This window comes from Stegostoma tigrinum, chromosome 13, assembly GCF_030684315.1.
Source record: "Stegostoma tigrinum isolate sSteTig4 chromosome 13, sSteTig4.hap1, whole genome shotgun sequence".
In the NCBI taxonomy this organism is placed as follows: domain Eukaryota; kingdom Metazoa; phylum Chordata; class Chondrichthyes; order Orectolobiformes; family Stegostomatidae; genus Stegostoma; species Stegostoma tigrinum.
Window position 1 is genome coordinate 21,404,247 of NC_081366.1, and position 24,894 is coordinate 21,429,140.

The following is a 24,894-nucleotide window of genomic DNA, read 5'->3' on the forward strand; positions in this document are numbered from 1 at the left end:
TGTCTTTAGGACCTCACTTGGAGCTCAGGGACACTGAATTAACATGTTTAAATGTCAAGGGTGAACAGTCAAAGGACTCATTCAGTTCCTCTGCAGTGAAGGAAGAAGGTTAATGATCTTTTGCTCTTCATATAGAGTGCTATCCCACTCTCACAAGACCCTCTCCCTTTGCCTCAGAAATAATTGGAATACCCTCTGGACTGATGACTCCACAGCACCCTGACTGACTTACCTGAAATCAGTGGACTGATTGCACTTAGCCTGCAGGAATGAGTGTGGACCAATCCCTCATCTGTGAGGTCATGGATCCCTGGACTCTGGTCAGACTAAGTGTCTGACTGAGTGTGGCCAGCTAGATTCAGTTAAGTCCCTAGACTGAGTATGATGGTACACCCTGACTGAGCACACTCCCTCTTCACCCCACAAAGAACTGCTCCTCTTTGATTTTCACACATGGCCACTTGCTTAAAACAAATATGCAGTATGTTTGCCAGTATACTGCTGCCACATGTTGTAACTGTGATAATGACGTTGCAGAATGCCTTACAGCAACATGTCCACCTCTTGATGGTTCAGTGCCCTCCGATGTGACAAGCTGACTGCTTCTTCCTCTGCACTAAAAAGCAATGCAAGCAACAGAAGTTGGCAACCTGAGCACTGAAGAGCCGGTGCACTAAGAAAACAAGCCATGTCTCAGAGATGTGTCCTGTGCAAATGTATCAGGTATATGTGTGTGATCCTGCATGCAAAATGAGCTGGAATAAAAATGCAAGTATGAGGTGTTCCCAAGGTTCAAAGTGGAATGTTGAAGGCCTGAAGTGTTGAGAGAGTTGGTCACAGAGTAGTATGATGGTTTGCTGAGGCTGGTGGCTTGCCAATGGTAACTTGCAGACAAATGGACAACGTGGATGATGGCCATGGAGCATGCAGGGATGCTGCTGTGAAGAAACAATTGGATAATGGCTGGATAAGTATTCAGCAAGCTGCAGCTGCCAGATACCCAATCTGATTTATGTCAGGAATGTGCACTGTCTAATTTCTAGGGAAAAGAAAGTGAAGTTGGAAGGGGGGCATGGATGAAACAAGTTATGGTTCAATGGGAAGCACATGCATGGAAATAAGATCGTTGCCACTCAATGGTGAGATTGTGAAGACTGAGGGGAAAATAAAACAAAACATTCTCAGCATTGAAACCCTTACCTCTTTATCCTTTCCATAGTTTACTGCCTTTCTCACTATTGCTCACACCACACCAGGGAGAGAAAATTGCTGTCCACTGCCCTTTCTGAGATGGATGTCAAATTACACTTATAAATTTAGAAAACATTGGTTAAGTCACAGTTGGAATACTGTGTGCAGTTCTGATCATCACACTATCAGAAGGATATGATTGCACTGGACAGGATGTCGAGTATATTAATCAGGATGTTGCCTGGGATAAAATGCCTCAGCTATGAAAAGAGATTGGATAGGTTAGGTTTGTTTTCCTAAGAATAGAGAAGGCTGGGGGTTGGGGAGGGGGGATGGTGTGCAGGATTCTGATTTATGGACAGGAAATCATGAGGGATTTCGACAGAATGGATTGTGAGAATTTTTTCCCCAAGGCAGACATGTCTAAGACCAAACAGCACAAGTTTAAGGTGAGGAATGAGTGATTCAGAGGAGATCTGAGGAAATCTTTTTTTTTCACCAAGAGGGGTGAGTGCGGGTAATGGGATTAGTGTAGTTTGGCATTTGTTCATTGGCATAGACATGGTGGGCCAAATGGCTTGTTTCTATGCTGTATGATGCTATGACTCTACACTGTTTTCAGAAACAGCAAAGGAGTTAAATATAGGCGTCCCAGCCAATATTTATTCTTCACCCAATGTCATTAACAGAGATTATCTAGTGATTTTTATACTGATGCCACACTTCCTACATCACAACAGTGATTACACTTCATTTTCTGAAGAAGGGTCTACAGCCGAAATGTCAGCCTTCCTGCTCCTCTGATGCTGCTTGGCCTGCTGTGTTCATCCAGCTCTACACCTTGTTATCTCAGTGATTACACTTCACTAGGTTTAAAATACTTTGGAACACCCTGACATCTTGGAAAGGTGCTACATAAATGCAATTCTTTCTTTGTTCTACTTCCTGAATGCCTCTCCAATTTGACCTCTGGATGACATTTCCAATTTCTAGCTTTTTCTCTGGAGCTCAGTGAAAATACAAAGATGGCAATTTTTGCTCAGACCTGCTCTCTTCATTGAAATTACCCCAAACTCATTCAACATAGGACCTTTAACACCAACTGAGATATAAAACTTTCATTTCAGCATTTGTGTTGGATTCATGTTATAGTTCGAGGTGAAAGGACCATGTGTGAAATAATTATAACACCTGCACCTATTTAAATAATAGTAATTTGTCAACCAAGCATTGGCTCTAAACTAAATGGAAGAGCAAGCACCAACACTTTCATATTTAGCTGTAATTGCTCACAGTGAGTTACTGCAGTAGAAGTATTTTATAAATCACTAGAAATTAATTTCTGCTTTTCGTTGACAGAGTTGAGTAGTGTTTTGAGTGCAGTGTATTCATTTTTATTTCAATTAAACAAAACACATTGTTACGGCATTAACAAAAAATTAGATCAACCGACTGGTGTTCTGTAAGAATTAGTTGTGAAAGGCAATTAAATTTTCTCCTCAGCCGAATGTTTCATGATGGACTTCACAATATTTTTTCAGTACTTTTATTTCTGCTTTCAACGGGCCAGCTTTTAGAGTAATGATGAAGGTGATGTTATGCTGACTGCTTCTTTCACTTTGAGCTTTACTTTCCTGTTTCAGTATTGTACAACAGAATCTTTAATTACCAGACCAGGAGGAGAATTTTAACCTGGATAAATGTAAGGTAATGCATACTTGAACAGTAAACGACAAATAACTGTACATGAAAAAGGGATGTCCAATGAAAAAGATTGAAGGTTCAAGGGGCAGTGTATGGTTTGTTGACAAGTCATTTAGTCGGTACGAATCTGTTGTCATTGAAACAGATCAAGAATTGGAACAGGTCTCAATCCTGTTTTTGTATCCTGAATAAAAACTGAAAGAGCTGTAAATCAGAATCAAAAACAGAAGTTGCTGGAAAAGCTCACCAGGTCTGGTAGCATTTGTGAAAAAATATCAAGAGTTCACAGTTTGGGGCCAGTGACCCTTCCTCAGGACTGACGGAAGCTCGGAAAATGTTGGTTTATATGCAGAAGATAAAGTGGGTAGAGGTGGTAAGGAGTAGAAAATGGGTGGGGATGGAGCCCAGAGAGAGAGAAGAACAGGTGGACAGACAAAGGAATGGATAACGATCTGGCTAGGACATACAAAATGGGATTGAAAAATTGCATATTTCTGACAAGAAGATCTGCATTTTCATTCCCAGGTCTGGGATGGAGTGGGGATAGCTCCCAACTCACATATCCACCTTTGGATAAAAAATATCGTCTGAAAAACAGGATTTTCATTCTGTTGTGGTGATTATGGGATAGAGTCATGCCCGGACACAGAATGGAATTTGCCAAAGGAGCTGACTGGTGTTGTTGCTTAAAAGGCTTATTCTTAGTTGTTTTCTTTAACATCAGTTCTCCAGACTTCATACATCATACTCCATCATGTTCCACCCACTCTCCATTCCTCCTTGTGTCAATCCATACCCTCACCCTCCCCAAAGACCAGTTCCAAATCCCATGACAAAAATGCCAATTTGTAACCCCCAAGCAGTGCTGTTTACCAGACGATTCCCATGGGATTGGTACTGGGTGAGCCCAGCAGTACTAAATTGCTGGTTTAAGTACATATACAACTGTACTCCATCATTGTATCCACTGCTGGTTGGCATTAACAGCAAGGTAACAGAGAGACTGAGGGACCTTGACCTCATTCTAGGTGCTCTTTCTTCTCAAGGAGACAGGATGATGCCAGTAGGGACCCAGACAGAGGCGAGACTATGTATCGTACCCCAGAAATCTCTTGTCAGGTCACTGCAGAAGTACCCAGTCCCTCCATCTCCGCCCTGCCTACAATCGCCATATTTATGGAAGTTCAGCATGAGGGTCAGCCTGCATCTGGGTCATGTAGCCTCAGCATTTCAGCACCCCTGTAGCCACAAAGCCCCCAGGTGACCTGAAGAAACCCTGAAGGCCAACAAGGTTCACTCTCGGGCAGGCTCAATTCGTGAAAGCAGTGAATTCCAGACCTAGTGGGAGCAAAACAGAAAAGGTTTGACAACTCATTGTAGCATGGAGTACACTTCAATGTAAATAGAATATCATATGCGTAAATATATTGGCACTTTGGATCATCAGTCTGTATGACTGGCATTTCAGCAGCAAGTACAAGAATGAAGGTCTGCAGGCGATACTTCCTTAGCTCTTTACCATATTCGAAGCTGGCCTGAAGGAGTGCTAATCATGCCCAATACCCATCATGACCAAACAGATTGTTGTGACTCTTTCAAACAGTTGTTAACATCAACTTTTATGAAACAACGGGAAAATTGAATAAAGAACAAAACAAAAGGCAGAAAATTGAACAAAGAACAAAAAGAAGGCAGTTTTTGCTTTTGGGACTGGGAATCTTTGGAGTTGAAACAAATCAATGAATGATCACTTCACTCTACTCAGATCTATTGGTAGCAGGCATCAATAAATCCCTGTCTGACTTGATGAGCTCAATGCTGCATCACTCAATCACGATGAAGGTATTGTTCCTCTTGCTCAAGGTACACATCGTCCTCTTTGAAAGACTCTCTCTCGGCTGTTCATCTTCCATTATATCTAATTCTTGCCGTCTGCAGCTTTACAGAACACAGCACACAAGAATAAAGAGGCATACTGTTCTTAGACAGTACTGTGCTGAAGTGTAAAGCCCTCCCAGACTATTCTAAGCATTGAAGCTTTATCTTGAGGAGGCCTAACGTCTGCTCCATGATGGTGAAAGAATGAGCTGCATTGTATCTGTGCTCAGCCTCAGTCAGGGAAATGCATGATGGAATCATCAGCCAGCCCTCGTCTCCCAGCTCCATCCTTGTAAGGGAGCCAGTTCTTAAATGAAGCATGAACATGAAAGTTCTTGAGAAAAAAACCTTATGGCAACTTCCAAGGTACCTAGAGCGGACTTCCAACATGTGGCACCGATGATCACAGATGACTTGCGCATGGTGTGATACGAATGTTTTTCCAGTGATGAAGCAATCCACATTATGATATGTCAGTCTCAACACAATATGTGTGCAGGCTATAGTGCCCTGCATCTGGGTGAAGTGTTGGCAAAGCCACTGCCTGGGCTGTTGCACTGTTCTTGTCACAAGGAAACAAGACAAAGTGGGATCTTGCACAGCCTTGATACATTTGTGTGTTGACGATTAAGACATCCCATACGATGGACCTCAGTGTGCTTGGAAGCAGCCAGTCCTATGAAAAATTAAACACAGCTGCCTTTGTTGCTGGCCACTGGAATAGGATGGCCATGTTTGCTCCCAGGTCTCAAGTTCTATTGTTCCATGACAGAAGAAATGACATGGAGTACGATAAACTCTGGATCTCCCGTATGTCCTCTGCTTCCTGAGGGGATCTACCCTGTGAAATCTTCACATGGAGGCTGTTTGGTACCTGCCAGAGGTTCTTGCTGTTCTGTGCCTTGCAGTCTTGCTCTCTAAGCTGTTGAGAAGTTCTGTACATGCCAACCAGCACGCTGAAAATTATTCTCCAAATCTGGAAGGTGCAACCACACATGGACCTTGGAAGCCCACACAGCAATCAAGGAAAATTAGAGGGAATGTTACTTGCTGACACCTTTGTTCCTCCTCACTTTCTCTGTGCCTTCATTGTGTAGCGCTGACAACACCTGCTACAGCAGGATCCATTGGGGATAGTTCCAATAAGCCTATGTGGGGAATCTAAGAAACAAAACAGTCCCTCAATAATGTGAGCAGTCAACAGTGGCAGCACATAGAAATGAGAGTTGAGTGTAGTCTTTGATAAAATGAAGTATAGAGCCATCTGACAAGGAGGCCCATGGTAGCCTCTGCATTGTCTGACCTGTTCCACCTTTTTCCAATATATGTAGCCAAGCCACATCACACAAATAGGAGGCTGTAAATGTGGTAGAATTAGTGAAACTTTGTCCCACCTTCACCCCCATCATCACCCAAGAAATACAGCACTGCATATAAGAGCATAAGTGAAATACTTATAGTTCAATGTGAGCAGAAAGCAGCTCCCAGCTCTTGTGAAGCCTATTAGACTTTGGACTGTGTTTGGGAATTATGGATCATGATTGACTCTTTAAAAGTTGACTGTGATCACTTCTGCATCACAGAGATTTACAGTCATAGAGATTTATAGCTTGGAAACAGGGCCTTCAACCCAACTTGTCTGTGCCACCCTGTTTTCACAATTAATCTAAAGATTACTAGGATTTCTTTGTCATCATCAGTGGCATGATCAAGATTGCTTGAGACTAGGATTTGTAATCAACTCAGCTGGTCAGTGCACAAGGTACCTGAGGAATTTTATGATTACAGATGGATTTAGTCTGGAATCTGAATACCTTATTTAATGCATTGAAGGGCTTTAAATCATCCACAGGAGCTCAATCCCACAGGTGAAGAAAAACAGACTTGCTTTGCTCACTCTGAGTGTTCTAGCATTTTTTAATTTCATTAAAAGTTGCATTGAGATGGAAAACTTTACACAATGAAATTGAAAGAGTGGGTTGGAGTTTGTACCTGTTATCCTAGGTTCCCCCTTCACCTGTCCCCAGATGCCATGTTCCTTTTTGTGTTGTAGTCCCCACCAACTCATCCCCGCATTCCCAACTTATTTTTTCACAATTTATCCATTCAGTGTATTTGCACATTCAGACATTTGGTGAAAGCTACTTGTGCTGCAGCAGACATTGTTGCCTCATATGTTGCTTCATCCTGCAGGATCCACAGCTGTGTTTGTGAAGTTGACCACGTGGGAAAGAATTGTCTCCCAGTTTTGCACAAAGCCGCCTAGCAAGATGGAGCTAAACTGCTTCATGTTTCTTGGTACTGAGCACAAGTTTCCTGACAGGATTCCCAGTGCAGACACACTCACCATCCTTTCTCCACAGGTAACACAGTATGGCACTGGAGGAATACAGCAGGCCAGGCAGCATCAGAGGAGCAAGAAAGTTGACGTTTTGGGTCAGGACCCTTCTTCAGAAATCGGGAGGAAGAAGGGAGCTGGGAAGTAAACAGAGAAGAGGAGTTGAGCTGGGGACAGTAGGTGGGATGGTGATAGGTGGGCCCAGGTAGGGAGTGGTGGGGATTGATCAGTGATGTGGGAGGGGTGGATAGGTGGGAGAGCAGATGTACAGGTTGTGTCAGGTCAAGGAGGCAGGGATAAGAGGGAGGGTTGGACATGGGATCAAGCCGGGGGATAGGGAGATTTTCAAACTGTTGAATTCCACGTATTAGAGGGTGTCCTTGACTTATTGGCTGGGACCTCTTGACTGAAGGCTATCTCCCTTCACGTGGCTGAGATCTGCTGGCACCCATGACAAGCTTCCCAGCTTTGTGACTTGATAAATGTCACAGCAATACAGCAAAATAGTGAGCCTGGCAGACAGGCAAGGTGGAAAAAGGAGAGGCAGGGCTTCTGTGAGCATCCAAGTAGGCTCAGAACAAATGAGAGCTCAGAAAGCAAGTGAACAGGAGACGCAGCCTGGTCCAGTCCATGCACTGGGTATGTGTCCCTGAGAACACAGTGTCGTTCCTGCAACTGTCCATTGATAGCTGCAGATATGCCATTAGGTACAGCAGTGAAGTTCAGAAGTACTTCAATGTAAGTGGATCAGAGATGTGTTGCAAGGGTTCTTACAGGCTGGCACATGTCGGATGCCATGTCTGTCATTGGTGCCGACAGAGCATGCTCTGACATGTTTATGCCCGGTGTTCAATCTGGAGGTTGATTGCAGTAAGCAGCAAGCTGAAGTCACCAGATACCCATTCTGACCTCCATGATGAGAATTCTCAGTATCTTGTTTACTCACTGTGGGAGGTAGGACAGGAAATTCCGTACTATTGAGGCAAGACATGCAGTTAATAAGCAATAATCCCTCTTAATAGACAACTTTGCACTGCCGAACAAGAATCTCAGCTCAATGTGCCAAACTTAGTCAAAAGGTGTAATGAGATGTTCTTGACATTGAGACAGGTTTCACTTTGTGTTCAATTCTGCTACATTTCTCACCTTAGCCTATTCATAGCCCTCCAATATTCTACCCTTCAAGTTTATTTGTTTATTGACAATATAATTGTGAAATAGTTCTCCTTTCCATCTTCAGGTGTTCCCCTTTTACATATCTTGACATCAATTAATCAATTAACAACATCATCTGTTTACCTTTGAACCTTAATTACCTGTTATATTGACACTCTGCTGCAGACCCACTGTGATACCTGTTTCACCAAAGAACTGCGACTTACGCTTCTTTCCTACTTCACCAAGTGCCCAAATCTCATATGAATTTCCCTTCTTATCCCAGTCTCTAACATGCTTTCTATGCTGGTATCTGGGTTGTTGATTGTGAAATTAAGATGAAGTGACAATGCTTTCTCATTGCCATTTTGGCTTCCTCTTCTTCCTCTATGTCGGAAACTTCCTGTTCTTAAATAGCTGACATGAGAACAGAAAAACATTTGGGTTGTATTGAGGGAAGAAATGTGAACTATATGTACCCGGTCTGCAACTTATAAGTTAAAAAGAAAGAAAGGCTTACATGTACTTCGTACTTCTCATGACCAATAGACTACATAGGACTTTACAGTCAATGAAGTACTTTTGAAGAGTAATCACTCGTAATGTCGGAATGCAGCAGCAAATTTGTCTACAGAATATTCCCACATGCAGCAATGTGATAATGACCAGACAATAAATATTGGCCCACACTCCCCTGTTCAAAATTGTGCAACAGAAAGCTTTGCATTCCACCCAAGCTGACAGATTCGTCAGTTTAACATCTCATCCAAAAGGTAGCATTTACAACAGTTTGTTACTTCTTCAACACTACACTGGAGTGTCAGCTTTAACTTCTGTGCTTTAAGTCATGGAGTGCGATATGAACCTGGAATAGTATGACTGAGAGGTACTAATTGAACCAATTCATTGTGCCTTATCTCATCATCTTCACAGTATTACAAGCCTTACACCCACAACTTTGTTTGTACATTTGAAACTTAGGGTGGATTTTGATAAATGGTCCTTCTTGGTATCTGTTATTGTTGAGTGATGATGATGTAATAAATTAAACAGTGAATGGTTCAAGAAGTTAGAGATCCTTAAATCTCAGGGAGAATTTGCCTAGCCTCCAAGTTAGGCTGGGAAAATAGGTGATATGCTTCAGCATTGGTTCCCTGGGGGAAGCTATCAGCAGTGAACAAAGCCTCAGATTGCCTCCCCATGGAACTATTACTGCATTTAAGAGCACAATTAAATGGCTGCTGGATTTTTGCTGGCAACTGAGGAGCATGCCCTTCCCTGCCACGTTGGGAGGCTACCTGCTCCTTCAAGGTAATCTCCCCCTGGCATTTCAGTGTACCATTGGATTCTGAATCTTCAGGTCTCAAAGACAGGACCAGGGCCATGATAGGCAGTCCCCGTCCACTGTTGACCCCAGATAGCCATTCTGAAGGGCATCCTCCTGTGAAGGAGCAACCTGTTTTGACCCTTTCTTTTAAACCATTTAAGAGTGCAGCTTTTGGAAATATCCCTGAGCCAGTCTCACTGCCAGCAAATATCAAGGCGAGATCCCCCGCACCCCCCGGTTAATTCCAACTTTTGAGTGTCAAAGCGCATGAGCATTTATGTCAATGTTCCTAACATTAATCCCTAATTTTACTTCTTCCTGCTACTTCCTGAGCATATGTCTGGAGAGCCTCAACCTTCCCCCACCAAAGGTGCCGGGTATCTACAAATCCTTCTTTCTAATTATTCTGTCAAACTTTCTACTTATTCCTTGAGAAGCTTCCTGTTCATTCTCCCACGTGTGCGGGTGTTCCAACTCTGGTAGTGATTGAGATGCAAATTACATACCGTGCATCTCCAAATCAACAAGCATCTTTCGGTCTGCTTCTATATGTAAAACAAAAAATATTTCTAATCAACGTGTTATGACACACCTTGTGGGACTTGAACCCCAGCCTTCTGGCCCAGGTTAGTGACACTACTATTGCATCACAAGAACCTGTAAAGTGTTGATAATGATTTTGTCTAGTTTTTAACCTGGAGCTTTTCCATGTAAGGTGAATTTTTTTTTGTTTAACAAGCCATTTGTGTCACTGATGATATTCATGACTCACAAGCACTGCCCACAGTTGGGGCTGTTGGGCGCAGTGGGGGTGGGACGAGTAACATAATGGAAGGGAAGAGGGAGGGCATTAAATTAAAATGAAGTTGGAGGGGAATATAATGCACTCCCATGGTACCCACCTCTCTGCAGAGGTTTGAGGGTGAAGGCTTTTTTCCTCTCCAAGCCAACCTGTTCAGTGATGCTACGACATCTCCCTGGAGCAGGTGGCACTTGAACTTGGGTTCACGGGAGGCTACAACTGCGCCACAAGAGTACTCATGAGCATGATAATCACTGCATTACCAAATCACTGCAATTTGCTCCTTCATGTATGAGCAACTGTGAGCCCCCAAATGATATCCACACCCTATACTTAGGAGGTATAGGCTGCCCTTAAGCATTGCAGTTCTCTCAAAAAACAAACAGGGCCCACACTGATGCATCAGAAATGACTTAATGTAACAGAGAGCATCAAGTGAAATCATGCAACATTACCAACATACGCGTCTCCAACAGTTATTTGTTTCTCCCCTTTTACTTTCGAAAAGCACAGATTTGAGAAGTATAACAATTTGTAAAATTTGAGTAGTAACAAATAACTTGGCTGGCTCCTACAACTATGATTCTAAGTCTGAGCAATCCAATACTATTCAATGTCAAGCAGTGAAAGATTGAGGGAAACATGATCCAGCTTTTAAAACTGAGAAATATAACCTTGTTTTAAGCTTGACAGCAAGCATGAAAATAGTTATTAACTTGTTTCAAGCCAAACTGTGGAATGGAAGTTCTTTCTTCAGCAAATGCTATCATCATTGTCCTGATCACAAAGGTAAACTAAATAAATATTGGGCAATGAATGGGATTGATTGTCATATATATATTTTATCATAGAATCCCTACAGTATGGAAACAGGCCATTTGGCACATCAAGTCCACACCACCCCTTCAAAGAGCACCCCACCCAGACCCATCATCCTACCCATGATTTCCCATGCCTAACCCACCCGGACACTATGGGCAATTTATCACGGCCAAACCACCTACCCTGCACATCTTTGGACTGTCGGAGGAAACCGGGGCACCTGAAGGAAACCCACGCAGACACGGGGAGACTGTACAAACTCCACACAGACAGTTTACCGAGGCTGGAATCAAATCTGGGTCCCTGGCACTGTGAGGCAGTAGTGCTATCCACTGAGCCACCGTGCCACCTTTATTTAATATATTTACATATTTAAAATCCACATAAAAGAAATGATCATTTATTCTGTACCAAGGAAAAGTCACCTGTGGAAAACAATTAACTAGCATTAATCAGAGGAGAGCTGATGATTATTTACTGCTGAATGATTTCTTGACAACCATTCAAATTTTGTTGAATGTTGCTTTGAGATTATATGAATGGTTTGGAGCCTATGTTGGGCAAAGCTACGCAGAAGCTGTGAACCAAATGGACTTGATAGATTACAAAGCATTTTTGCTATTTCTTGCACTATGCATGATACTGAGAATGAGAGATAATGGGAACTGCAGATGCTGGAGAATCCAAAATAACAAAGACCCCTTCATTAGGAAAGGGGGATGGGGAGAGTGTTCTGAAATAAATAGGGAGAAATGGGGAGGCGGATCAAAGATGGATAGAGGAGAAGATAGGTGGAGAGGAGACAGACAAGTTAAAGGGGCAGGGATGGAGCCTGTAGACGTGAGTTTAGGTGGGGAGGTAGGAAGGGGATAGGTCAGTCCGGGGAGGACGGACAGTTCAAGGAGGCGGGATGAGGTTAGTAGGTAGGAAATGGAGGTGCGGCTTGAGGTGGGAGGAGGGGATAGGTGAGAGGAAGAACAGGTTGGCAAGGCAGGGATGAGCTGGGCTGGTTTTGAGAGGCAGTGGGGAGAGGGGAGATTTTGAAGCTTGTGAAATCCACATTGATACCATTGGGCTGCAGGGTTCCCAAGCGGAGTATGAGTTGCTGTTCCTGCAACCTTTGGGTGGCATCGTTGTGGCACTGCAGGATGCCCAGGATGGACATGTCATCTACGAAATTTGAGGGGGAGTTGAAATGGTTCGCAAATGGGAGCTTTTGTGCTCCTAAGATGCTGCTTGGCCTGCTGTGTTCATCCAGCTCCAAACTTTGTTACAATACTGAGAATGTCTGCTTTGTGATTGGATACTTGGCCAATCAATATTACAGGCTAATGAACTGGCCACACTGCAGGTCAATTAATCTGGATATCAACTTGTTCTAGAATTCCTTGGCATCTTGTGTGTATATAATGGCAGAAAATCTACAACTAATGTTTGACACAAACAAAATCTGTCAGTATCGTGATTAGTTTCCAGGTTTTGTTAACACCATGTTCATGCAAGCAGCCAACTAAACTTGAAGGGATATCATTTTAAGGAGAGTCAAAATATTCAGAAGAGCCTCACATCGCAAAGGCACAATGTACAAAATGAATGTGAAAACATGTTCTCATTACATGTGACCTTGTCATGTTACAGAGTGATTAATGGAAGTTGAATGTTTTACTTGTGAGGTTTGCGAGGAAATTATGATGGTTTAGTGATAGGTTGAACTCCAATTTCAGAATTTGTAGAACATGCTCTCAATGTTAACGACTGAGCAGCAAATATCCTCCACCGTTTTCAAAAAATAATGACAGTCAAACAACTAGACAAGAGCAATTTTTATCTACAAAATTGTTTGTTCTCAACTTCAAAATATTCTTCATTCATAAAAATATCTTTAGGCATCTGCATAGTCACTAAAGCTGTTCAGTTCGGTACAGCAACATATGAAGAAACAAACATTGAAGTTTGACTATCCAACAAACAAACCAAAGGCATTTCTTTCTTATACAAGACTATGTTTACATATATTAGAGGCAATGGATGAGTCCAATAACTGAATAGACCCCCATTGTACTTCAGCAGAAAGACCTCAGACCATGGTCTTTCCCCCCTGCGCCTTGGCAGCAACTGCCCCAAGCTTTCGTGTGCCCCTCAACACATTGTCCTGGCCCTTGGAATGTGCCAGTCTGCAACACTTAGTGGTATCAAGTCCTCACTGTGAAAGACCAACAGGTTTCGGGCAGACCAAAGAGCGTCTTTCACAGAGTCAGTGGTCCTCCAGGTGCAGTCAAAGTTTATCTCAGCAAACATCCCAGGGAACAGGCTGTAGAGCAGTGTCTTGTGTCATGGAGCTGCTTGGGATGAACCGCGTCAAAAACCACTGCATCGCTCTGCAGACTTCCTTTGCAAAGGCACATTCCAGAAAGGGATGTCCAATAGTCTCTATCATCCCACATTTGCTTCAAGGGCAGCGTGCACAGAGAGTCCAGGCGTACATGAAGGATCTCACAGCTAGAGGCCAGTCCCATCCTTTGCAACACAAAGACAAGTGGAACCCCAGTGCGTAGTGACACTTGGTGTTTACATACTGAGATTCTATCCACAGCTATATGCAGCCACACCTAGGTGGCCAGCAGGATGAGGGCAGCGTTGAGGACATTCTTCCACCCCCTTATGTAGACATTTGCACATGGTGTCTCAGTGGACATGATCCATTTTAGACCTCCAGGTAAGGTGGAAGATTGGGTCAGGCGACTGCAATGGCACAGGTTCTGGGCATGGGCCAGATCTGTGCCACATACAACAACAGACAGTGTGCCTCACACCCAATGACCAGGTTTTTACCCATGGTGGGGAGGTTGCAATGCTTCCAAAAGCCCAGTTTCTGCATCACCTTGGCAATGCACTCGTCCCAAATTTTTGCAGACATCTCAGGCGCTCTGAACCATATTCCCAGCACCTTCAGGTAATGTGCCCTGACAGAGGATCAATCGGCCCAGTTCCCAAAGAATGTAGCCTTGCTCTTGCCTCGATTTACCTTGACTCCTCCAGCCAGTTCAAACTGGCCACAGATGATCGTGAGTCTGAGCACTGTCAGCTGATCCATACAGAAAACAGCAACATCATCCATGTACAGGGATGTTTTGACCTGCAGGCCTCTGCTGCCTGGAATAGTCATCCCTCTCAGGCTTGCATTCCCCATGACGGTCTCTGCAAAAGTCTCAATACAACGTTAAAACAAAGGCGGAGAGAGTGGGCAGCCCTGCCTGACTCCGGATCTGATCAGGAAACCACTCATTGATTGAGACTACGTGAACGATGTTGGTGTCAGATCCAATTGCAGATTCTTTCCCCAAGGCCCGCTTTGGAGACCACATCCCACATGTACAAATCTAAGGGCCTGGTTTAAATTAATTGGCATTATTCTAATTTGTTGTCTTCACAATAAAAAAGCTGCTTTGCCTGCCACGACAGTATTATAGTTCAGATGCTCGGTGCATCTGCAAACTCACAAGCTACCCACAGACCTTTCTTTCTCTCTCCAAGCCTAGAAAAAGCACATCATCTTTTAAAGGGACCATTCCCTCCACCCCCCCAATCATTTTACCAGCATCAAATTCAAGAGTTCTGCCTTCCAACCCACAAGTGCTCTATCAAACTTCGGATAAGGGCAAAGAAAGAAATAATGCACCATTCAGCCCTCTAGGCTGCCCTGCCACTCGATTAGATTGTGGTTATGGTGTGTCTTAACTCTATTGACCTACCTTGGTTATGCCTTACCCAGCAATAAATTATCAATGTCTAACAGCTCCAGTTTACAGGTGTGAGATTAGTTGGCGCCAGCAACAGCCTTTTTTTGCTTCAGCTGGCTATGTAAATATCTAGAAAACAACTGCGTGCCATTACAAGTTCTGAGCAAGATGTTACATGCAACTCTCTGCCCAATGAGTTTGAATCCTGCTGTCTTTGGGCTCTTGCCCAACAGTGTGCAATAAAGATTACCATTCCTGGTGCAGAAATCAAAATCAAGTGTTCACCAATGGCATTACAGCAATGTTTCCTGTTCTTTCCCTTTACGTTAGAAGGCAATTATCTCTGTAAATTGGGTAAAATGTGAATCTGTTTGTGACTGCAACCATTCTGATTTTGTTACACAATGTATATGTGCTAACTTTGGCCGGTGGAGCAAAAATACCAAATTACAATACTATGATTTTCAAATTCAAATGTTTATTTCTCAAAGGATTATGTTGATTGTACAGGAATGACACTCGAAACAGAGCTGAAAATTTAGAACAAAAGCAAGTGGAAAAGTAATTTTTTTAAAATTTGGAGATGGAATGGCATATATTTTGTATCATCTTCTGACTAGCCAGGCGAGAAATACATAAGAGCTTTCAGGCACTTGGTTAGATACTATAAGCCTCTTTCCTTTCTCTCTTTCAGGCACTTTCTTTTTAAGACTTCTTCTGGGACAACACCTCTGTTCAGTACATCCACGCCTGGCTATCCTTTAACATCTGGTACTGTCTACTCTCCACCTCCGCGCCTTTTGCCGCGAAGCACCTTCTCCCGAAATGCTTTCAAACTTAAGAAGCCATCGAAGTACTGTAGCTGGAAGTGTGCTGCCTTGTGTGCTATCGCTGCTTCAGTAGTACTGGCTATAGTCCTGGCATATTTCATTGGTGCGTATCTCAGATTTAACACTATTCCTACAGATCTGCATTGTGTTTCTTTTTTTCACTGAACTAGCAATCAATCCTACTGCTTGAATTTTTAACAGCATTGATTTCAATTCACATTTCTATCTCAGGCAGGCTGTAGCAATGCTAGGGACTGGGGAAGTATGGTGGGCGAAGGGGTACATGAAAGGAATTAAAGGAAGAGACCCAAGCTGAAGGCAAGGAACTGTCCATAAAGGGAAAGGAAAAATCAAAAGGCAGGTCAGCTAATCTTCTTTTTGGAAGTTTCTGAAGGTGATTGTCGAAACCCTGCAGCGGCTAATTGGCAGCCGATGACTCATGGTTTTTAGCCATGTACTGGTGTATGAAATGGGGTTACTTGGAGGCGACCAACACAGAAAAACAGAGTAGGGGACATAATACAAAACTTTCTTCAAGATAAGTTAGTTTCCAAGAACCACAGTTCAACTGGTTGGTGTAGATTGTTGAATTCATTGAGTAGCAACGTTTTCGCACATACATAGCTATTGACAACTTTATTCCTTCTATCTGCTAAAGAACAATGATGATATTGAAGGTAAAAAGAACTTTGTTTTCAAATTTGGATTGGAGCTTTTAAGCTAATATTGATAACTGTGTCAATTGATTTTAGAATATTTGACCATATAGAATAAATTCAATCTTCAGGCTATTTAGTAGGACCGATTATTGATTCCTAGAATTTTGACAAATTTTGAAAATTCTTGATTTCCAGAGTATAAGGGAAAGCAAGCATTATTGTTGACCATTTCTGCTAAGAATTAATTTTGGCCATACACATTAATCGTTAATCTGTGCTCACTACAAGTTCATTGAGAGGTTTTCTGGTTTCCTATATGCATTAGCAAGCTAGTGTTTTGTTAGTAGCTATCATTATGAAATTGCTATTAATATTGGATTCCCAGTATTTATTGATTAAACGAGTGACATTTCTGCCAAACGGGATCAGTAAATGCTTCTATACTTGTCTACAAAGTCAATAACTGAATTTTGTCTGGGGTAATCCCATAATGTGATTTGCATGGAATGTTATTTTTCTTTATTATGCAGAAATAAGTCTCTTTAAATATCAGATAAACTCCCAATATCACTGTGTGAAATGCATTAAATAAAATCAGGACCTAGGCAAGAAAGGTGGCAAAATGACATATGTAGTGACTACATTTAAATGTTGGCTTTTCTCAGTCAAACCCAAGGTTGGCAACCGTCCACATGTGCCCTAGAATCTCCAAGAGGGATATGTAAATCCCTTGGACACAGGGTTATGAGCAGAATCCTAGGGAAAATGTAATTACAGCAAATTGTGTGCTTTTTTCAATTTGCATTAAACATTTATTGTGAATAAAATAATATGGGAGAGAAGGAGGTTTGGGGTGATAAGTCGCATGGTCAAACTTCCAAGGAATACATCAAACCTAAGTTGGCACCAATAATCGACATAACATGCCACCTTGGTGAGAAACCACTACGACCAGATTCCAACACTTCCACAGTCAGCATTAAGCAGCATTATTCATTGTATTTTTCTTCAGTTATTTAAATTTTCATGCCCCCAAAGTTAACAAATGCCTGATTCTCAAATTCTTGAGACAGGGAGAAAGGATGCTACTGGACATAGTGTTCTGAAGTTGGCTAGAGTAATTGTGAAATGGAAGGCAGGAAGGTAAAATGTGTGGTTCCTTTAAGAGATTTGTACTTTGTCTGTAATCAGACATTTTTTTTAGTGGGGAAGAAATGCATGTCTGTGAGCAGCAGCTGAAGTTGCCAGTTCAGAGAGCCTCAAAAAGTGTGAAGCAAGTGTATGAAAAGATGCTTTACAGGTGGCAGGCAGGACAGCAAACTTGTTTTGTAAAGAGAATAAATAACAAGGTGTAGAGCTGGATGAACACAACAGGCCAAGCAGCATCAGTGGAGCAGGAAAGCTGACATTTCGGGCCGAGACCCTTCTTCGGAAAATGTTTGTTTTGATGTTGTGACAACAGTTTGAATTTGGCCAATTAATTTAAACAAAGCACCTAGAAACAGAAAGCCAAGTGAATTTAAATCTGATGGTGTTGACAACCTGAAACCAAGCATAAGAATTTGACTATGTCATTGTGGATAGATAAGACAAGGGCACTTGGAAAATTGGAGAGAGCCAACTGCCATCTGAAAGAGAGAGACAACTGCCAGCTGCTAGAGTTTGCACCATTCAGCTCTCAGAAAAAGCCCATCTAATTAATCAAATTTACCATGGCATTTTAGCTCAAAGTCCTCACTGAAGAAATTATAGAGGTAAAACATTCCTACCAACAGAATTAACAGAAGGCTTTTGTGAAGAGGCCGGAGATGACAAAAGACGAATGTGCGAATTTGGAGAATTTAAGTTATAGTTTATTGCTTCTTATTAATTGGGTTTACATTAGTGGGACTTGTCTTTATTTAAAAAGCATTGCAGTAGCACTTAGACCAGTTAGGAAGTAGTTAGTAGCCTAGGAGGAAAGTGTCAGTTTGTTGGTAATTTTGTTAATTGTTGTTTAATGGGTTAAAAAAATTGTTTCTTGTTACTTGTAAATGGAGATCAGGGATTTTCTTTCTTTTAACATTTCTTTTTATAGATTATGAGGGGAAAGACAAGCTTCTCCGGGTGTTTAGGGGATAATTATCAGAGGGGTGCCCCTCCTCCTGTCGTAACAGATCAGGGCTTGTGCTTTAGTTTAATTATCAGAGAGGTTTGGCCATTCCCCATCATAACAATACCCATAAATTGTGTTCAATAATGGCCAAACAAGAAGCCTGCTTCTACAGAGTCAAAATTAGGAACTGCTTTGCATCATAGAGAGCCTTCAAACTGAAGTCTCTGAGTGAAGCTGGAAGACAGAGCTAACATAAAATGCAGCCTTTAAATCAAATTAAATGCTCTTCAGTGAGCAAAATTGCAAATTACTTAAGAATCTGTTATATTCCTCCTGTCTGCCCTAAAACCACAATAAGGGGCTCAAGGATTAGCATTAAAGCAGCAGGCTGCTGCAATTGACAGCATCTTCATGTTCTAGTCTATTCATAACACAGCATGACCAAGGTGAACATTGTTGAATTGATTTTGTTTTGCACAAGCCACTCCCCCAAAGAAAACAAAGTAAATGTAGTATTCACAATTTCATTTACAACCGAATGTTACACAAGTGTTGGCTTTCTCAACCCTTTTGCCTTAAAACGGAAACATATGCTCAACTTGTTCAAACTAGTGAGAGCTTTAAGAGCTGAAAGCAACGGAAAGGTCTGTGCAAGACTGCTGTCATTGTACACAGAGGCAGAGTCAATGATGTGCGATGCTATAATATTCTTGCATCACCAATCATGTTTGACACGAAAGATTATTTTTTTTAATGAGAGTTTTAATCCATGCAGATGCTCCTCAGTAACCAGCATTTACATTTTCAGAGTAGGCTGTTGTTAACTATTTCAATATGCCAGTTACAAAATCATTCCATTTAAAATTTGGAGCTTGCAGATGAATCTTTTCCAAGGAACCATTATTCTCTGAGTAAATCATTGCAGGCTGTTATCAGATTGCAGCCTACAACTCACTCCCATCAATTCATTATTCTGCATATATAATGTCTGAAACCCACAGCTGGTAACAGTTTATTTCATAAATCAACAACTCTGAAGGATTAAAGAACAGGGCAAATTTAAATTCCTGAAGCAATGATGAAGGGAACTGATATTGGCAATGTTGAGAGAGGCATTATGTGTCAAATTAACATATAAAAATCAGAGAACATGATTGGAATCTGAAGAGGTCTCAACTAGATTTCAGAAATAACTTCTTCACGCTTCGAGTTTATGATTTATGGAATAGGTTGGCACCTAGTGTAGTAAATGCTGACTTAGTTGAAGTATTCAGAAGGGAATTGGGTCAATTACTGATTCAGCGGAAAGTGAAAAGATATGGGTACATGCTGCAAAGATGAAAAATGAGCAAATCACCTGCTGAAACCAGATGTGGCTAACAGAGTGAATTGGATGGTGTGAATGGCCATTTCTACATCCCGAGTTTCTGTGCTCATGTTACATTGCTGCAGTGTAAATTTGAGTTTTTAGATAATTAAACACTAAACTGGTTCACAGGCAATTAGAGATGACATCAACTTGTAACTGTTACTTGTTTACTGTGTTTATAGATGAAGTATTCTTTTGAAGTTTTCCAAACATGCATATATTTGGAATTTTATCAAATACAGAATGCCTTTGTAATAACCACTCTGAAACAGACAGGAAGTTTTTTTTTGCTTTTCAGAGGTCTTGCATGAAAACTGTGATAAAGAAATAAATTACTGAGAATTTGCCACAGCACAGGGAGAATCGGGTATCACCTATGTCTTGTTCATTACAACATAGTCCATGCATTTCATACGGTGTTACCCATTTGAATTATATATAGTATTTGTCTGTGGTCCCTTGACCAATTCCAATAGGACAACAACAAAGGATCAACCAGCCCAGTGTCTGTGGTGCAAACAAGGAAAATGCATCTAACTCACCTGCCTCTGCATCAGTAATTGGGCTTCATAGCTAAATAGACTGCCAACATAGTGGCCACATTTCCACAAATTCGGAAGGTGTTCTAGAGCCATTTAAAAATGGGGAACAAAACACAATTCTGGTATCTCTGCTTCTTTTACCAATGCCCCTAGTTTTCTCCAGTGCAGGATAAGGTTGCGGTTAATGGCCCTGCACACCAACCGTTCAACCTGACCAGCACTGCAGGGATGGGAACCTCTAAGCTTCTTCAGGACAATTCTCAGAGGAGTCATGAGCCATACTTTCACGAAGAATTCCAAAGTAAGTTCATACCCACACTTCTTCCATGCTGCCACCAAGAGCCATCATTTCTAATATGTCCTTTCATGCTCCCCTGTACTCACTCACCAGTATGCACAAGGTACAGAACCAATTCACCTCATTGTAACAATGGCTTGGGTGAAACTCCCATTCATAACCCTTTGAGAAAAAAAAAATCTGGTATTTTTATCACCCTTTGAAAGTGACAATCAAACAGAGCATCAAAGTGTCATTAATACATTAATTTACAGGTTGCACCAAAACTGGAGGGGCAGCAATACCCTTGAAGGGAGGTTTTCTAGCCCTCCTCAGGAGACCTTAAACTAATGTGGCAGGTGGGTGGAAGCCAGAGCAGTAGGTCAGCATGTGGAGTGTTTAAGGAGAAAAGAGAGGTTGAATCAAGTGAGTCTCAAAGGAAGAACAGGCAGGGCTAGGTTAATGAACACAGTGGGACTAATAGTCCAAATTATATTTACTTTAATGCAAGAAGTATACCAGCTAAGGCAGATGAGTTTAGAGCCTGGATTAAGATATGAGACTGCACTGTGTAGCCATGACATAAACTTGGTTGAAAGAATGGCAAGACTGGTAATTCTACATTCCAAGGTTTAGATGTTTCACGCGTTATAGAGGGAATGTAAAAGGAGTGAGGAATTGTACTATATTCCTGAAAAAGGAGAAGCATAACTGCACAAAAAGAGGACATCTTGGAGAGCTCATCGAGCGAGGCCATATAAGTAAAACTTAGGAATAAGAAAAGGTGCAATCAATGTGATGGGCTCATATTATAGGCTTCCCATAAAAGCAGGAATTAGAGAAAGAGATATTTAAACATACCATGGAAACAAGTAAAACCAACAGGATTGTGGTAGTGGATGATTTTAATTTCACCAATATTGACTAGAATTACCTTAGTGCCAGGGACATAGATGGGACACAATTTGTTAGCTGCTGGGATTCTTGAACTAATATGTCAGTAGTACAAATAGGGAAGGGATGGTATCAGACCTTGTATTGGGGAATAAGCTGAGCCATTGAAGTTTCAGTGGGAGAGCATTTTGGGATCAGTGATCATAATTCGATATGTTTTAAGACATTCATGGAAAAGGATTAAGGAGAATTCCATGGCATTTTATATATGTATATTAGAAGGAGCATGATTAGGGAAAGGGTAGCTAACTCAAGGACAGAGGAGGGAATTTATGTTTGGAGGCATAGGAAGTGGATGTAATCCTTAATTAATATTTTGCATTAGCATTCACAAAAGAGGTAGACAAGGATGAGTATTTAGAGCAGAGTGTGTTGATACTCTAAGACATGGAAATATTAAGAATATGGAGGAGTTGGATGTCTTGAAAAACATTAAAGTCAATGAGACCCCAGGGCCTGATGAGATCTATCCCCATACTGAAAAAGGCAAGGGAAGAGATTGCTGAGATCTTGACAGAGATCTTTGTAAACTCTTTAGCCATAGACAAGGTTACAAAACAATGGAGAAAAGCCAATGTTGCTCCTTTGTTCTTGAAGGCAAACAGGGATATGTGGGAAAGTATAGGCTGGGGAGCCTCACATCAGAGACAGAGAAATTATTGGAGAAGATCCTTAGGGACAGAATTTACTTGCATTTGGAGAAGAATGGACTGTTTAAGGATGGCCAGCATGAAGGGTATGAGAAGCCATTGGGGTGAGTGGGGAAGCATACATTGGCATGGAGGCCATCAGTAAAATCTTTTAAAGTTACACCCTGAAAAGTTGCCACATCCAAACTGAGGTTCACAATATTTCTGAGGGGCCATGAAACACAACTCCTTGAGAAGGTGGTGTAACTTCACAGTTTCAGGGGTAGGCAGGTGGGGGTGTGATAGTGTGGAAGAGATGCCCAAACCTGCAATGAAGCCACACAGAGTGTGGGACCACACTGCTCTCTTGTACTAGCAAAAGGTGTAGGAGCTAGGAGTAGGGGTAGGAATCCTCAAATTGGGTAATATCTGCCATTTTCAAAGACCAATTCCTTGATAACCCAGCCCTTATTGGTCACTTTTCTGGTAGCTGACTTGCCTCGCTTCTGCCCTTAGCCCTCAGGTTTGTCCAAATATAAGCCTGTTGGTTCCCAATTTCCCGAGAGTGGCACAAGTTCTGATTGTTGCCAGGAAGCTCATGTCTTGCAAACCACAAACACACACACACACCTGCACACTCAGTCCCATAAACTTACTCCCATAAACCCACTCCAACACTGCTCCCCGCAACTCCTTGCATCTGAGTTGGAATCCCAGGCTTTGATTTTCACCTGAAACAGTGGGCCAACTCCCTGTAAACATTTTTTACCCCTAAAAGTTACCATGCTTGAAAATTCCATTGAATTAATAGTTGAGAATTTATCCTGAAAAACAGTGTGACGTACAATAAATATCATTGAAAATAAATCTGGTTGATAAGTTGCAAGTGACCAGGTCTTGAGAAAGTTATGATCAGCCCCACAACTGGAGGTATTTATCACTTTGTACTGTTGGCCTGACAAAATCTATTTATACTGTGCATTTAAGAATGTAATTCATAAATAATTTGATGCTTCATATCAATTTAAGTGTGGCAGGCTGAGAAAAAATGCTTTCACGCTACACAAAGGGTGTAAATACTGCATGTATTAATGGAGGAAATGTGAAAGAAACATGCTTTTCTTTTACCCACTGGAAGTAGTTGGGAGGTTAGAGGAGTTCCCACAGCAACTGTTAATGGTGAAGCACTGAAGCTCATTATCGGAACTCAGTTCAGAGGGACGGTCGGTGCACAGAGCCATTAAAAAATTATTGCAGGGATTTAAAGCAAGATTGTCCTCATCTTACAGTTCTTTAATGTGACTGCAGCAGTATCCAGTAAAACAGCACAGCTCCTGTCTGATTCCTTAAAGGTTGAAAATGAATGACATGGAAAGTTGAACAAACTTTAATTTTTAGTCTCCTTAATGCAATTTTAGTTTGACAGCTTTGAAAGATTGCCTCAGTGTTGGAGAGTATTTGAGAGTATATGTTTTGCAAAGAGCATCCCAAAAATTCCAATTCTGGTTTTGTTTGCGGCCAGGCCCTTGTTCATCCCACTACTGGCAGATATGTTTTTGACTGTTTGGGTCATAAAATTTGGGATTCTTTCCACGATGCCCCTCTGCTCCTCCACCACTTCCTTTTTGACCAAGATTTTTCTCACCTGTCTTCATGTTTCTTTTGATTTGGCATAGTCCTGTGAAATGGCTTGGAGTATTTTACTATGTCAAAGGTGCTATGTAAATACAAGTTGTTTTGTGGATCCGTTATTTTTGTTGTTCGTTAGTTCTGTACCTGTATTTCTCTCCACTTTGGAGTGTTTTGCTTTGTAAATACAGTGGGGTTTTCTTTCAAAACAACGGTTTATTTTCAATGTTCAATGTAAATATTAGCACAGGAGCTGCTGCAAGAACTGATTAAACATTAAGAAGAGGGTGTAATGGTATACACATGATGAGATTTCACTGAAATAATGTTTGAGATCTATGCAGCAGAAAAAAAAAAGTCAAGAAGTAAGGCTTAATTACATATAGAGAGAACAAGGTGTAGAGCTGGATGAACACAGCAGGTCAAGCAGCATCATAGGAGCAGGAAAGCTGACATTTCAGGCCAAGACCCTTCTTCTAAAACATCAGCTTTCCTGCTGCTATAACGCTGCTTGGCCTGCTGTGTTCATCCAGCTCTACACCTTGTTATCTCGGATTCTCCAGCATCTGCAGTTCCTACTATCTCTTAATGATATACATCCATGTTATGTCCCATTTTTAATTAAATATCACATTTTAAAATGATGATGAAAGCACCACATGGTCTGGAATCCCGACAGATGAAATTTTTAACCTTACCTACTCGGCAGAAGCTCAATGAGTGGGCAGTTAAAATGGAGCAGAAAACTTATTAACTGAGGATGTGCTACATTATTATTCCTAATGCCTTCTACTGTAACTTAAAACAAAAGCAAAGTGCTGCAGACACTGGAGATCTGAAATAAAAACAAAGTGCTGGAGAAACTCAGTTGGTCTGGCAACATCTGTGGTGAGAGAAACAGAGTTAACGTTTTGCATCCAGAATGGCTTATTCAAAACTCAGGAGTTCATAAA

At 41.7% G+C, this 24,894-nt stretch overlaps 1 protein-coding gene across 3 annotated transcripts in view; it reads left to right on the forward strand.

Annotated features, from left to right (window-relative positions):
- Positions 1 to 24,894, forward strand: part of LOC125458215 (teneurin-2-like) — a 2,666,206-nt gene that overhangs the window by 2,437,820 nt on the left and 203,492 nt on the right. For all 3 annotated transcript variants that reach the window (XM_059650601.1, XM_048543265.2, XM_048543267.2), the window contains one exon: positions 15,652 to 15,890. In XM_059650601.1, coding sequence (XP_059506584.1) covers positions 15,652 to 15,890 — 239 coding nt within the window. The remainder of the gene's footprint in view (positions 1 to 15,651; positions 15,891 to 24,894) is intronic.